This window comes from Phasianus colchicus, chromosome 5, assembly GCF_987193195.1.
Source record: "Phasianus colchicus chromosome 5, bPhaCol1.hap1.1, whole genome shotgun sequence".
Classification (NCBI taxonomy): domain Eukaryota; kingdom Metazoa; phylum Chordata; class Aves; order Galliformes; family Phasianidae; genus Phasianus; species Phasianus colchicus.
Window position 1 is genome coordinate 18,011,236 of NC_143440.1, and position 15,449 is coordinate 18,026,684.

Sequence of the window (15,449 nt, forward strand, 5' to 3'; positions counted from 1 at the left end):
TAGTACTTTCCTCCCTAATTTCAGAGACCACTCAGGGCTGCCCTGTGTTTCAGCAGCCCAATGAATTTGCCTTTACTTTTGGCTGCACAGATCCCTCTGTTCATTCATCGGTTCTAAGGGCAAAAGGCACATCGTGGCTCTGTTTTTCAGGCTCAGCTCCAATCCTTTGCCTCTCTCAGCCCAGCAGAGGCTGGAGGCTTATCAGCCACAGACCTTGGCATCCCTTCAGCAGTTTCCCAACGAAAAGCTGCGAGTGCAAGAGTGAAGCTGCAGTGGGACAGTGCTGTCCTGCAGCCTGGCAGTGCTTTCCTCTCACTCCCTCCCAGTGGTTCTTTCTTTGGAGGTGACTTTCCAGCTTTGTTCACTCATGGGAAGGTGTCAGCACACAACAGGCTCCCAGGCACGCTGTGCTCAGCGTGTGGCCCTGGCAATTTGGGCCCCCTCTGTGCCATACATGACTGCAAAACACCAAACCTCAAATGCAAAATGCAAGATCCCGAGTGTGAAGCAACGAGGGCTGGGTCCCAAGTGCAAAGTCACAAATGCAAAATGCAGCCATCCCAGATGCAGCAGCCCCAGTGCAAAATGCCAAATGTGAAATCCAATTTCCAGGTCCCTGCAGGGTGGCAGACCCATGCCTGGCTGTGGGGCTGCAGCACCGGGTCCGTGTGTGGAGGGGGAGTGGGGTTATCTGTTGGGCTGATGTGTTGACACCTGGGTGAGAGCCAGATGGGAGGTGGGGGGGGAGCTGTGAAATTTCCCACGGGGCTCCCCCATCCTGTCCATCCTACTAAGGAGGAGGGGGGCGGAGGGCGGGGAGGAAGGGGAGGTAACGCGGTGGGATTCGCTGGGCTGGGCTCAGAGGGCTGGAGGAGGTCGGGGCGGTGAGCCTGGGGATGAGCTGAGCTGCACCCAGCCCGGCTGGCGGCATGGAGGAGACGGGGTACATCTACAGCGAAGGGGACAATGAGACCGACTGCGAGTATGAGGAGTGGGGCCTGTCGCTGGCCCTGCTGCCCACCATCTACCTGCTGGTCTTCCTGCTGGGCACGGCAGGCAACGGCCTGGTGCTCTGGACCATCTTTAAGGGCGGGCGGGAGCGGCGGCGTTCGGCTGACACCTTCATCGCCAACCTGGCTGCCGCCGACCTCACCTTTGTGGTCACGCTGCCGCTGTGGGCCGCCTACGCCTGGCTGGGCTACCACTGGCCCTTCGGCACAGCCGCCTGCAAGGTCAGCAGCTACCTGGTCTTCGTCAACATGTATGCCAGCGTCTTCTGCCTGACGGGGCTCAGCTTCGACCGCTACCTGGCCATCGTGAGGCCACTGGCCACAGCCAAGCTGCGCTCACGGGTGAGCGGGCTGCTGGCCACCGTGGCCCTGTGGGTGCTGGCAGCCCTGCTGGCCCTGCCAGCCCTGGTGCTGCGGCAGGCGGCCGCGCTGGGGGGGGACACCAAGGTCACCTGCTACATGGACTACGGGGGCCTGGCAGCGCCGGGGACAGAGGCTGCCTGGGAAGTGGGGCTGGGGCTCTCCTCCACGCTGCTGGGCTTCGTGGCCCCCTTCGCCGTCATGCTGACCTGCTACTTCTTCATCGCCCGCACCGTGGCCACTCACTTTCGCCGCGAGCGGGCAGAGGGGCCCCGCAAGCGCAAGCGGCTGCTGACCATCATCGCCGTGCTGGTGGCCGCATTCGGCGGCTGCTGGCTGCCCTTCCACCTGGTCAAGACCCTCTACGTCCTGATGGACCTGGAGGTGCTGCCCTGGTCCTGCGGCCTGCACGCCTTCCTCAACAACTTCCATCCCTACTGCACCGGCATCGCCTACATCAACAGCTGCCTCAACCCTTTCCTCTACGCCTTCTTCGATCCCCACTTCCGCCGTGCCTGTGCTGCGCTGCTCTGCTGCCGTCCCCCTGGGCCCGGGGCCGAGCGCTCGGGCAGCTTCTCCTCGGGGCACAGCCACCCCCCTGGAGGCAAGGCGGCCCTGGCTATGGGGGGCAAGCTGGACCCTGCCACCCAGGAGACGCTCTTTCGCGCCTGAACCCCCCCCTCCCCGGCAGCCCCCCGAGCTGGTCTCCTTGGGGGCGGCCCCTGCATACATAGGGACCCCCCCTCCCCTCCTCTTGGTGCCCCAGAGCCTGGCTTGCTTTGGGGAGCCCTGTCCCTGCTTGTGGGAGGTGTGGGAGGAAACTGAGGCACGGGCTGGGTGGGCTCCCCTCATCCCCTGGGGGGGTTTGGGCAGGGGCGTGGTCAAGCTGTGGGATTTGTGACAAATAAATGAATTTTGGTTAAAAAAACAAAAAGGAATAGGGTGTGTGTGGTTCCTGGGGAGGGGCGGGGGGAAAGGGGGCATTGATGGAGAAGGGTGGGGGCTATACTGGTTCAGGGAGGGTTAAAGGGTGTGTGCACACATACAGACATTTCTGTGCACCTCAGAACCCAGGGGAACACCAGATGAAGTTCCCACCTCCTCAGATCGCCCTGCTCACAAGGTGGGAGCTCACTGAGCACCTGATTGCATCAGGTCCTTTCCTACCAAATCCCTTTTTCAGGTTTTTATCCTTATCTGAGGCCAGATCCACCCTGAGTGACTCACCCCAGGGCTGCGATGCCCACAGAGCCAGGAGACATTGCCCCAGCCCAGCCACCACTGACCCCAGCTGAGCATGGGATGGGGCTGCCATGGGGCTGCACCTTCCCTATCCCCAGCCCTGTCCTTCCTCACTCTCCCCTGGCGCCAGGCAGGACAATGGTCCATGATAGCCTGGGATTTTGATGAACCACCAAAACACGCTCCTCTCATTTCCATCTCCAGCCCCAGACACTTCCTGAGCCTTCACTTTAAATAAATCTTCACCCTATTTGCTATTTGCATCCTTCATTTACTCACGATTAACTATCCTGTCTCCTCAGCTTTTGTTCCCACTTGGAAAGGATGCAGGATCATTACTGAGTTCCTTGTAGAGCTTCCCGTTGTTTGGCGTTGGGGCTGTGGGGTTTGTGTTGACCTTCCCATTGCCACGGCATCATTTTGGGCTCCAGCCCAGCCAAGCATATCATCCCTTGGGGAAGGCCCTTTGTCTTAGCAAAGTTAATAGAGGTGGCCTTGGAGCTGTGGTTTGGATAAAGGGGGTGCAAAGTGGGTGCAAGCCAAGAGGGCAGTCTATGGCAGCTCTTTGAACCCTGGCTGGGGCTGATTGGGGTTTCCCCTTGGTTTCTCTCTTGGTCTTAAATCTAGGGGGATTGGGGTAGTGGAAATGCAGCATCTGAGGCCACAGCCCAAAAGAAAATTTGGGGGAGAAATGTGTTTACATTCAAGATTTCTTTCAGCCTCACTTTTTTGGAAAAAGCAAGAAAAAGAGATCCCCGGTTCCTGCTCACTCACTCTTCCATCCCTCCATCCATCCATCCCTCCAGCCATCCCTCCAAATCCCCAACCCCCCATCCTCCATCCATCCATCCATCCATCCATCCATCCATCCATCCATCCGTCCATCCATCCATCCATCCATCCATCCGTCCATCCATCCCTAGCTCCAGCCACTAGCCCTAAATAAACTGGCAAGGAAGGGGGGCACTGGGGCCCTGTTTTGGAGCCCAGCAGGGGCAGCTTCCTCCTGGGCAGGGTGTCCGGGTGCGGAAATCGATGCAGGGCGTCCTGCCAGCGGAGACGGGAACTGTGGACTTTCTATCCGGCTTTTGGAGATTTCCCTTTCCCTTGGAGGAGGGAAATGTTCAGTTGAGGAGTCTCTGGGGGGAAATGCAGGGACACTTCAGAAAAACAAGGCCGGAGAGGGGGAAGGGGCAGCGGGCTCGGACCAACCGTCGGAAGGAGATAAGGAAGGTGTTGCCTTCCTGCAGCAGTGCTGGGGGAAAGGCAGTGTAGGAAAGATGAGGAGGGAAGATAGAGGGGGATGGAGGGACACACAGTGAGGGGGATGGGAGCTCCTGCTGGATCCCTGTGCAGCCAGGAGTGTTCTTTGGAAATGCCAGGGAGTAGAGCGGATTTGGGTCAGACGCACACCTCAAAATGTGATGCTGGACTTGCTGCAGCCCACTCCTGCAGTGGGGGTGCTGGCGTGGGGGGCTGGTTGACCCCAAGTCACGCATGGTGTGGATGAGGCTTTGGCAAAAAGGTTATTCTGCATGGGGTTGAGCCAAATGTGTGCGCAGGCTGCAGCAGTGAGATAGGGCTGATGGATTAAGCAGTAGGGATGGGAGGGGATGGGGACAGCAGCCCCAGGAGCCTCTCAGCTCATTCCAACTGGGAGGCTCAGCCCCACGTCCCGCCGGGAGTGCAAAAATAATCTCACAGCGCGCTAAGCTGGCCAATGTCCCCAGGTGTCCTAGTTTGCCTTTGAAGTCACCTCCTTGTTGACGCTTTCACGCTTTCCTCCCCAAAGCAAACGGTGGAACAGAGGGGCTTCTGCTTTGCCTGCAGCCCCAGGTGGTGCACCCAGCACCGTGGTGGGGTGGGGGCAGCCCTGATTTGTGCTGGAAATGTGGATTTGTCAGAAGTGCGCTTACTCACCGAGCAGAGGAGGTTTCAACAGACCTCACAACTTAGAAATAGCCAGGAAAATAATTATCAGGTGAGAAATGTCTGCTTTCCTCTGCTCTGCCCTAGAGGAAACAGCAGGGGGGAAATTTTGGTCATTGTTTGCCCTATTTTGTCCCCATCACATAATGTTGCAAGCCACTACACAAAATTTGTGCCTGCATTGGGCAGCCCTCTGGGGTCTGTGTTAGGAGAAAAAAGCACTTGGGAAGACCTACAGGCTTTGGAATGGCATATTTTAGAAGTAATGGGGGGATGAGTTTGATGGAGTGGGAATAGGTTGGAATGGGAGAGTTGGAAAGACGGATTCATCTCAAGGGGGATGGGAAGAGTGGAGGGAGTGATGCAAGGATGGACAAACAGATGGCTGGAGAGATGGATGGATGAATGGAGGGATGGAAGAAGGGAGAGACGGATGGAAGGAGGGATAGAGAGGTGGGTACATGGGCAGGGGGACTGGAGGCATGGATGGAAGGATGGATGGGCAGTGGCTGATTGGCAGGCTAGCTGGGCACAGCAGGACAGGAGGGCCCACAGGGAAGCACCCTGCAGTGGCTGAGCTGGGTGCTGCCAGTCCCCAGCACATAGGGTGGTCCTGTCCAGAGTCCCCCCCTGCCAGACGCATAGCTGTGGGGTGGGCAGTGGGGAAGGTATGCCAACAGTGGGGCTCCCACCATTCAGCAGCATTGTCCCCAGAGCCACGTGTACTGACAGGACATGGCACAGCTGCTGCCCGACCTTTGGGCCCCAGTACATAGGAACAACCCTGTGGTCCCCGTCTGAGGGGCCCAGCTGTCCCAGGGAGCTGGGTGACACTGCGGTGACCTGACCACTGACAGCTGGGCCATGCATGCTGGGAGGTGCTGTCGGAGGAATAACAGGAAGCGCAGGGAGGGGAAAACACGGCTGATGCCTTCTGCAGGTTGTTTTCCACCTCCTTCCCGGCTGGCCCTGCATGCCCCCACTGCCGCATGCCCATGTGCCCACCCTGGCCTTGACTCAGGCTGCACTGATGCTCTTTATTGTTGAGGTTCAGCTCTGAAAAAGTGCTCACTGTTACAAAAGTACACGCTTATAAAATGTGCTCTGTACAAAGTCCGGGGGGCTCAAACTCGGCATTTCCCCCTTCTCCTTCCCCGTCTGGCAGTGCTTGGCATAGCGTGGGGAAGGGGAGAGGAGAGGGAAAAGGAGGAAAGAGAGAGGGATAGAAAGAGGAGAAGAAAAGAGAGAAGGGAAGAGAAGGGAAGAGAAGGGAAGAGAAGGGAAGAGGGAATGGAAGGGAAAAAGATGAGGGACAGATAGGACAAGAGGAGGCCGGCGGCTGCCCCCATGCCCTGCAATCCCCAAGCTGCAGGACAGGACATGGCCATGACACAGGGGCAGTGGTGTGGGGACCCAGGGCCAGGCACCAGCACCAGCTGCAGTTGGGCAGGAGTGGCAGATAATCAACATCCTCAGTCCCCTGTTCACCCTGTGCAGGAAGGCGAAGTGTGAGGGTAGGCCCTTTTGCTTCAGAAAGGCAGAAATGGGTCTGATTGAATTCATGGATATTGGGAGCTTAGCATTTACACTTTCTCCTCTATCACCCAATAGTGGGGTCTGGAACTGCCGGAGGAAATGCACTTTTTTGTCCCTGGTCTTCAGAGGCTGCTTTGGTAGGGAGAGAGAAGACTTCGCAAAAAGAAAGAAAAGAAGGAAAAAAGGGATTCCGAGTGCCCCTATCCCAGGAAACAACACGGGCGGGCTCTATTCTCCTACAGGCATGGGGTTTGTGGGGTGCAGCCTGGAGCTACAACATTGCCAGAGGTTCAGCTTTGCCATGGATCCATGGCACAGGGACTGCTATGATGTGCACCCAGCCTTCTCTCCATGCTGCAGACAGGGCTCCTGTTTCAGCATGGGAGTGGGGTCACCAAGCAAGAAGTTGCCTTATTTTTCCCCATTTTTCTTGTGGTTTTGTTTTGTTTTGGTTTTGGTCGGTTTGTTTATAAATGGCACATCTATACTCCAGCTACACGCATGGGAAACACAGTGAGAAAACTGAACAGCTCACAGGAAGCCCCCTCCTTGAGATGCATCTGGCAGGAGGATGGCTCCAGGGAGGGTGTAAGGGGTGAAGTGGGGGGGCTGTCCCAAGCAGAGTCCCCCAGAGGGCAAGGATGGGAGCAAATGTTTCTTGGCAGCAAAGTGCTACGTGACCGCGGGAGTTTTACAGCTGGAGTGGAAGTGTCAGTCTTCAGCCCTGTGCTCTTCAGGGATGGCCATGAAGGCAGCGTAAAACACACACGAGAGCAGCGGCCACCCTGCTTGGACAGAGAGGCCGGTAGCTTTGTGGGTTTTTCTTCTTTTTTTCATTTCTTTGGAGTTCCTTTTGCCTCCCAACAATGGTTCCCCAAGCTTCCTGGCCAGGCTGGGTGCCAGGTATGGCCCAAAACCTGCACAGAACTTGGGAGGAGAAGGGGAAGGAGCAGGAAGTGGCTGGTAAAAGGAGATGCTTGCGGGGCTTCAATGCTTGTGGCCCTGGTGCAGTCTGCATGTCCAAGTTGTGGCAAGTGTCACCAGCACCTGGGGCTGTCCCAAATGAGTGCCATGTCCTGGGCTTGGCCCTTAGCTGCAGAGAACAAGCTGGATTTGGGGAACAGGAGGCTGCTGGCTCTTGCTCCACCAGTGCTGTTTTTGGGCTGAAAGCGGCGATTTCCATGGTTTTCTCCCCAGGCAGTGGGCATCAGTATCCCCCAAGGCACGTGCTGCTTTTGGGGTTCTTTCCCACATGGGGTTTACTCCGGCTGCAGACCCTGCTCTGTCTCCCCGAGCTCCTGGCCTGGGGTCTCCCCTGTGCCCCCCTGCTGCCGCCTCCACTGTCCCAGCAGCTGGGGCTTCAAGCTCAGCCCAGCTTCATGGCGGTGACAGTGGTCCTGGGGGGCACCAACCAGAGTGAAAATCCCCCATTTTGGGGCAAAAGAAGAGGAACTGTTCCCCCGTCTCCCCACAAGAACCAGGCACAGGGACAGTGGGAGGGGACAAGGACAAGGCACAGTGTCCCCGCCAGGCAGTGGGGCTGGGGCGGGGAGCAGGGGAGGCTGGGTTGGCTGGGGGCAGAGGGGTGAGCCCCCATCCCAGCCTCCCCGGCCATACCTAAACCTCCTCGTCCTCGCTGGCTTTGCTCCAGCGGTGACAGCAGTTGGCCGTGATGCCCAGCAGGAAGTTGGTGGCCACCGACGCGATGGAGACCACGAAGCCCACAAAGGCGATGAAGAGATAGTCATCCAGGGTCAGGGTGAGGTGGCACGCCTTGAAGCTCTCCTCCGTCAGAGAGAAGAGGGGCACCTCCTTCACCTCGGGGGGAGCCTGGCACTTGGCCAGCTGCGAATCTGCCGGGAGAGTGACATTAGCAGTTGGCAACACCTCCAGTGGGGACACGGAGGTGATGTCGGGGCCACCTACCTGATGTGCAGAGCTGGATGTGGCTCTTCAGCCACTTGAGGAAGGGCTCCATTGCGCAGCCGCACACCCAGGGGTTGCCGCCGATCCGGAGGGTCACCAACCCCGTCAGCCCCTCCAACGCGTCCAGGCTGAGGGCTGACAGCCCCCCGTAGCTGAGGTCCAGCTCCCGCAGCTGCGCCAGCCCGCGGAAGGCCCTGGGGTGCACCGTGCACAGCCAGGGGTTGTGGCTGAGGTCGAGGCGCAGCAGCTCGCTGGCCTCCAGGAACATGTCGGCCGTCACCAGGCTGAAGTTGTTGTAGCTGAGGTCCAGGTGGGTGAGGCGGCGGGCGCCCAGGAACAGCCTGGCGGGCAGGGCGGCCAGCGAGTTGTTGCGCAGGTCGAGGACGCGCAGCTGGGCGTAGCAGGCCAGATAGCCCAGCGGGATGCTGGCAATGCGGTTGTGGGCCAGGCTGAGGTTGCCGGTGTCCAAGGGCAGCTCGGCGGGCACCGAGAAGAGCCGCTGCCCGCTGCAGTCCACCGCCTGCCCGTGGCACGTACACAGCACCGGGCAGCCTGCACCGGCGCCCGCCGCCACCACCGCCACCACCGCCACCACCGCCACCAGCCAGGGGCCCGGCAGCATGGCGGGCCGGCGGCCTGCCCCCAGGCCCATCTCAGAGCCTGCCGTGTGCCATGCCAGCAGGGCTCAGTGCGGGGACAGCCTGCCGGCTGCACCGCGACAGCATCCTCTGCCCCTCACAGCGTGGTGGCCATCCCGGCTGGGGAAAGGGTCACTCAGCAAAGTCTATTGGCAGTGGTGGAGGAAGCACTTGGGACCGCACCCAGGCTCTGAGCTAGCAAAGCGACGCTTGGGGCATCCCACAGACATTCAGGGCCCACTGAGCCTCCCCGCAGGGCTGGTGTGGGCTGCTTGCAGCTGCCTAAAAAAAGAGGGGTGAGAAACCCAAGCTAGCAGCAAGCCCTGTTGGAGCTGTGCGGTTCACGGGGCGTCCACACCATCCCCATGGACCCATGCCCCTCCTTGTCCAGCCCCCGTGCTTTTAGCCAAACGGAGGGCCCAGCCCCACCGACTCAGCTTGGCTTGTCCTAGCAGAGCCAGGGGGGTCCCCACCGTCAACGCTCTGCCTGCTGCCAGGAATGCTTTCTTTGCCAGCCCCCGCAGGGATAGCCCCCTCCCTCGCCCTGGCGGCCCCACTGCCAGCCTGCTCTGCCCCCGCTGCCTGGCCATCTTAGCTCCTTCCTCCCTCACCCAGCACACCCATGCCCTCCCCAGCTCCATTCTTTCCCCATCTCACCCATTGTGCACCGCCCCTGCTGCCCTCCTTCCCTGCCACGGCCGCCAATCCCTCCAACAGTGCCGGGTGACTGCGGGGTCCCCGGGTACTCACACTGCCTGGAGACAAGCGGGGCTCAGCTCAGCAGCCGCTGGGCTCGGGTGATGAGATGGGGGTCCGTCAAGTTGGGTGAGCGGCTCCTGCAGCCAAGGCTGCTGCCGAGCCTGGCAATCAGAGCAGGTCTTTCCCCACCTCCTTCCTCCCCTCCTCCTCCTCGTCCTCCCTTGTCTCTCTCTTTCTCTTTTTTTTTTTTTTTTCCTTGAGGGCCAGATACTGACGTTTCGGTGTCTCTTAGCAACTGCCTCCACATCTCTGAGCAACAGGAGAGCAGGATGCGGAGCTGCAGAGCGATGGAGACGGCAGAGGGGAGCAATATCCCCGCGATGGGGACACCCTGCTTGGGACAACAGTGTGGGATGGAGGATGACAGCTGGCACCTGGCCGCGCAGTGACCCCAGCTGGTCCCCAGCTACCCTCCTTGCACCCCCAGCCTCAGGGAGCACCCCTGTAGGATGGGGTGAACCAGGGCTTCCCAGGTCTCAAAACAGAAGCAAAATACGTGTCACTAGAAGAGAAAATAAGAGCAAATTAGGAGTGATTTCATCCAGCTGCCTTTACCCCAATGAACCCAGGCTGCAGAGACCTGGTGGCCTGGGGAAGAGGGGGAAGGGGGGGGGGGAGTGGAAGGGCTGCGTTCCCATTTAAAAACTTACTCTGCTCATTTCATATGGTATTTTGTGTTCCCCCCCCCCCCCCCCCCCCCCGTAACACACTTGCAGTCTGCTTCTTTAAATGCAAATAGCTCTTTCAGGGGAAAAAGAAAAAAAAAAAAAAAAGATGCTCTGGAAACATTGCAACAACACGGGTATGACATTTTGTAAAGGAGGCACTTTCAAAATCCAGCCTGCTTGTGTGTTTTCCTCATTTCTTTCAATTTTCTCCTACTGTTCTCACAGAGCTGCCTCCTTCCCAGCCCCACCGACCCCATTTCTGTATCCCTGTGGCATCATATGGATGCCCGGGGCTGCTGCTCCCCACGGGATGACTCCCCCTCGCCTGCAGCTCGCAGCCAGACGGCGCGCGGCTGCCTCTCCCTGTGGTGGGTATTAATTGGCACTGCTCTCAGCCCGGGGTCCCAGTGGGTTTCAAGAGAAGCTCCAGGAGCCAAATACAACCAGACATCCCCGGAGCCAGATGCAGCTCAGCCAGACACGTAATTAGAGATAAGACCGTGCCTGGCTGCAAATCTCTTCCAGAGCAACTATTAGTACAGAGATTTCCACCGTTTAGGGCTGCATTTGCAGCAAATTAATGAATAAATAACTCTGATTGAGGCTGGTTGTTAATGGCCCTTAAGGCCGACTGGCAGAGCTAAGCTCAGAGCCTCTTTGTCTTTCACAATGCAGAAGAGGTTGGTGACAGCTAAGCAGCCTCAGTGGGACATCAAGGAGGCACCACGAACCACTGAGATGGCCATGAGCATCCCTGGGGTGCTCAAGGCTGGGCTGGGTGGGGCCCTGGGCAGCTTAATCTGGTGGGGGCAGCTGTAGCCATGGCAGTGAGACTGGAGCTCAATGACCTTTGAGATCCCTTCCAACCCAAGGCATTCCATGAAATGCACCCTGCTTTTAGAGACAGGCATCAGTGTTCTCACTTCATCCACCTGCTCTTTGCCAGGTCAACCAGCAAAGGCAACCAGAGTTCCCTTGCAAGAGCCCAGTCCCATAAAACATGCATGCATGGCATAAAAACACAAGCAGAAGAGCACTGCCTTTTCAGATCACTGCTCCGAGTTTGCTTTCTCCCTTTGCTTTTTTGGGAAGGCATTGGCAGTGCTCCCATAGCACTGGGGCTGCCCCAATGCACCCACAGCCTCCAGCCAGGCTCATCCTTCAGAGCTTGCAGGGGCTTTGGGAGCTCAGCTCAATGACTTCACCTTATGCTCAGGTTGGGCTTCATCTCTTTCATGAGAATCACCTGGTAGCCCACTTCATTGAGTGCTCAAGCTGTGGAGAGAAGGAGGAAAGTATATAAGTAATAAAACGCATATTGGTCCAGTTTCCTCAATATCAAACTCAGTGCTCTCGTCTAGTTCTTATTTTATTTTTTTTTTTTCTATTTAAGTACTCTACAACCATTAATAAGCTTACACCAGCCCAGAATGCCATTAGGACTCAAGGAATTAGGATCTTGCCAGGATCCGGACAGCAATACTTACAAAGGGCTTTGTTTGACTTTGTTTTGGGTCTCTTTCCATCCAAGAGACATTTTTAGTTTGGCTGACACTCTTTGCAATTACGAGTTGGTGGCAGAAAGCCAGAACCCAAATCTGCTTTCTGAGCCCAACACAGCGCGTTTGTGCCAAGGTAGGGTTTTACAACTTCTAAATGCTTTGTAATCAGCTAAGCAGGTTTTGCTCCTGTCGGATTTGCCTTTGTAGTTTCAGTAAAGAAGTAGATGGTTTTCCTTCCTGCAATGCCTTTATCTACAAATGGCATCAAAACTGAAGGTTGTTGTGCAGATGAGAGCTGCAGGTGGGGCACTGCTGCTCTCCTTTTCATGCCCTCCGTGTCATTACCTCATTTGTGCAGGTTCTGTCTCAGAAAAGCTATGCTTGCTTACAGCTGTTCCTCATTGCCAGGAATGTGCCAATTGCTGGGAGGAGCCTAAATTTAGCCTGAATTTCAGGCCCAGGGCTGCTCCCCATCCTGCCCCTTCCCCTGACAGTGGTACTGGCAGAGTCTGCTATATTTTGTGTCCTTTGACCTGAGGCTGTCTGAGCTTCTGAAGCTTTTTGTTTGAGCCAGACTTGGGACTTTCAGGTGAAGCAGCCTCTTCTCCAGTGGTAGGATGCTGTGCTGTCCTTGTGGGGACTTGTGGGGACGTGGCTCAGGTAGTGACACATGTCACACAGGGCTGGGACTCTCCCACTGCTGCTCTGGGCCCTTGAAGCCTTTTCATAGATGGATTTTAAGAATGGGGGGATGCATGGAGAGCTACAGGGAAGGAGGTTCCTTCAAGGCAGTTGGAGAAGGCCAACTGGACAGACACCAAAAACCTTGTGTTAGACTGCTGTGTCGAGGGCTCTGCCCTGGACGCCATGATTGATAGTGGTGTTGGAGCACAGTCAGCTCTGCAACGTGGCTGCTTTGCTCAGGGAAAGCAGAGGGCCTAAGGCTAGACCCCGAGTTCATAGAATATCCCAAGTTGGAAGGGACCCAACAAGGATCCCTGACTCCACACAGGACCACCCAAGAAATCAAACCCTGTATCTGAGAGCACTGATGTGCTCCCAGAAGGCACAGGCACATGGGTAAGATGGTGGGCATCAGACAAGGAATTTGTGGGATTTGACTATGGTGCCTTCACCTGTTGCTGGGAGCTTTATGAAAATAAGAGCAGGAGGCTGCTGGAGGGCAACAGGAGGAAGCAAAGCTGGGGCATGTGCAAGTGCCCGGCCCAGGTCACAGCTCCTTCCATCCCTGCTGGCACAGCAAGGATGCTCTGCATACCATCTGAAAGGCTGCAGGAATGTATTTTGACTCTTCTGCTGAGCCTACATTTGGGAGAAAAAGATGGAAAAAAAAGTGAGGCCTATTTATGGATACTAAAGATAGCTTGAGGCATCACAGACTATAAGTCAAAGGAGCCTGCCCCTTATTATTGCACTTTCCCTAGATATAATTTGGTACCACATTTTTACATTAACGAGTCTCCACTACAACACTGTGAGAGAAAACTCATTTTCAGATGGAAGAGGTATAGTACTCTTGGGAAGGGATAGAGCCATCTCATAGCAGGGGCTATATTTTTCACCAAGGTACTGAGCCCTGACAATGAGCTTAGAAAGAGGGAATCTCTCAGAGGTGGGTTCAATTCATCCTTTCACACAACATCAGCTCTTTGTCCCAGGCCCTACTATGTAGTTGAGTGGATGTTGCTTGGTCGCCTTTGGCTTCCTGTTCATGTGCTACAGCATTGTGCCATTACTGCTGGATACCGCCCTGCAGCTGCACTTTGGCATCTTATCACTAACAGCTTGGAGATTTGCATTGCATTTTGTCACTTACAGCTGGGAGATTTTTATTTTTCACTGTGGAGTGAGCTGGAGCTGCTCTCAGCATCACTGCCCCCGGGGACATGTGAACAAGGAAATTCAACAACAAACAGAAAACCAGATACAGTTGTTACAGATACCATGCACATCAGATTTGGAAGAGATCCTTGTAATGCTAAAATAATCTTCCAACATGCATTGCCAGGCTCTGATTGCATAGGCTCAGGGCTGATCCTCCTGAGGAGCACAGGAATTACCACCTGGAGCTGAGATGCATGTTATAGATCCAGATAGGACCTCCTCCTCTGTGAAGGGAAGGAGCAGAGCTGAAGGTGCAGAAAAATAGCGTGAAACAATGGAAAAATATGTGAAACTTCTGTGTTTGCTCCCTGGGATTGGGAGCACACCAAAACACACCTTAGAGGCCAAGGATTTTCTTCACTATCTATAGTTTTCTCATCATGGTTTGTATTTTGATGAAGCTTCCCATATTTCCATCCATTCCTAGGGTCAGTAGCAATGCTCTGGGACCCTCCCAAGATCAAGGCGTCCCCCCCAGAGATAGTACCAGGCCCACGGGTCTGGTTTCTCTCCCATTACTAGAAGCACCACTACACAAATAGCTAGCTTGATTAAGCACAAACCCACTTAAATTTTCCAGTCACCCTGCCCATCACAGCTTTCATCATAGGAAAGAATGATGAATAGCACCAGCATGGTGCCTAAATCAGGGCTGTACTGAGAAGTAGACCTCCCAGGTTTCCTCAGAGCCTGGCAGGACTCAGCCATCTTCTTGGCCCAGCCACTTCCTCTGAAATTGCTTCAAGTCTTTTAGTGACTACCTGTCTCAGAGTTGAAATGCTCTGACAGCAGCTGTGGTTTTGGCAAAGGCACTCCTATGAACTTCCTGCTCAACATCAGAAAGTCAAGTTTGTGGTTTGATGTATGCTGCTTGCTCTGGCACAGAGTTTGGGCTGAAATGGAACCAGTTCCTCCCCAAGCCTGATATTAAATCACAGCCTGTTTCATCCTGCCAGGAAACCTCATTCCTCCTCCACACAGGCACCTTTGGCCAGCCCCAAATGAGAGCTTGACCTCCAGCTTCCTTCTCTACCAGGATCCTGAAGTGATTGCCTTCTTGGCTGTATCTAATGAGGTAATCTGTGGAGTCAGTTACATGGAAAACATACATCACTGGTTCGGCACTAGGGCAGTGCAGGGCTGCACTGGAATAGGAGTGGGGATGTTCTTCTCAATCTCTAGGCACACGAGCAACAATCACCCAGAAATAAGTAAAGAAATAAGTAAGCCCCAGCCCTGCACCTGCTGGCCTGAGATATGAGACCCCAGAGCACCGCCATATATCACCTAAGGTGTGATATACTCTCTGCTGGACTCATGAATACAGCCTAAGAGAGGAGAACTGAAGGGAAGGAATGATTACTATGGCTAATGTGGGACTTGGCTGTCACTCAGAGCCTTTCCCTTTTCATACATTCCTCATCACTACATTCTGTGGGGCTTAACTAGTTTACCTGCTCTTTGAGCATCATTGCCATTACCAAGTCACTGGCTTGCCCTCCAGGGGCAATAAGGACAGTGAGATGCATAAGATGGAGCTATAGCCAACCCTGTGCAACTCTGCAGGAGCTTGGGATGCTCTGCAGCTTGCCCAGCATGCAAGACCAGTCCCTAGGCAACCTGCACCAGAGCCACTGGATGCACTGCAGGGAGTCTGCTGCCACTCAGCCTAGCCCTGGGTGTGCACAGGCAGGGGGCACTGAGCAGATGATCTCAATGCAGTCCTAAGGAAATCACTGCTTACCTTTTTTTTTTTTTTTTTTTTTTTAAAGTCACAGCTTTAAAACAAATCTGACTCTGGCCTAAAAGTAAGACTGTATCCTCAAGCCTCCTAGAAAAACAGCACTAAGAACTTAGCTTTGGTTCTATTTTTCCATGAGAAAAGCCAAACCAATTACAGGACACTTTTAAATTCTTTAAAAAGCCCGAATAGAGACTTTTCTAGATGAAGAAAAAGATTCTGGTTCAGTAACA

At 55.4% G+C, this 15,449-nt stretch overlaps 2 protein-coding genes across 2 annotated transcripts; one reads left to right on the top strand and one right to left on the bottom strand.

Moving 5' to 3' along the window:
* The first annotated feature begins 827 nt into the window (after positions 1-827).
* APLNR (apelin receptor) lies at positions 828-2,283 on the top strand. Its single transcript, XM_031593223.2, has one exon. It carries the CDS (start codon positions 930-932, stop codon positions 2,040-2,042), a length of 1,113 nt encoding a protein of 370 aa, XP_031449083.1. The 5' UTR covers positions 828-929; the 3' UTR covers positions 2,043-2,283.
* Positions 2,284-4,795: 2,512 nt separating this feature from the next.
* Positions 4,796-12,105, bottom strand: LRRC55 (leucine rich repeat containing 55). Its single transcript, XM_090140729.1, has 6 exons — positions 11,556-12,105; positions 11,274-11,343; positions 9,392-9,902; positions 8,004-8,923; positions 7,695-7,930; positions 4,796-7,474 (listed from the first exon to the last, which is right to left on the bottom strand). The coding sequence occupies exons 4-5, from the start codon at positions 8,653-8,655 to the stop codon at positions 7,695-7,697; spliced, it is 888 nt and encodes a 295-aa protein (XP_089996855.1). The 5' UTR covers positions 8,656-8,923; positions 9,392-9,902; positions 11,274-11,343; positions 11,556-12,105; the 3' UTR covers positions 4,796-7,474.
* Positions 12,106-15,449: the final 3,344 nt, after the last annotated feature.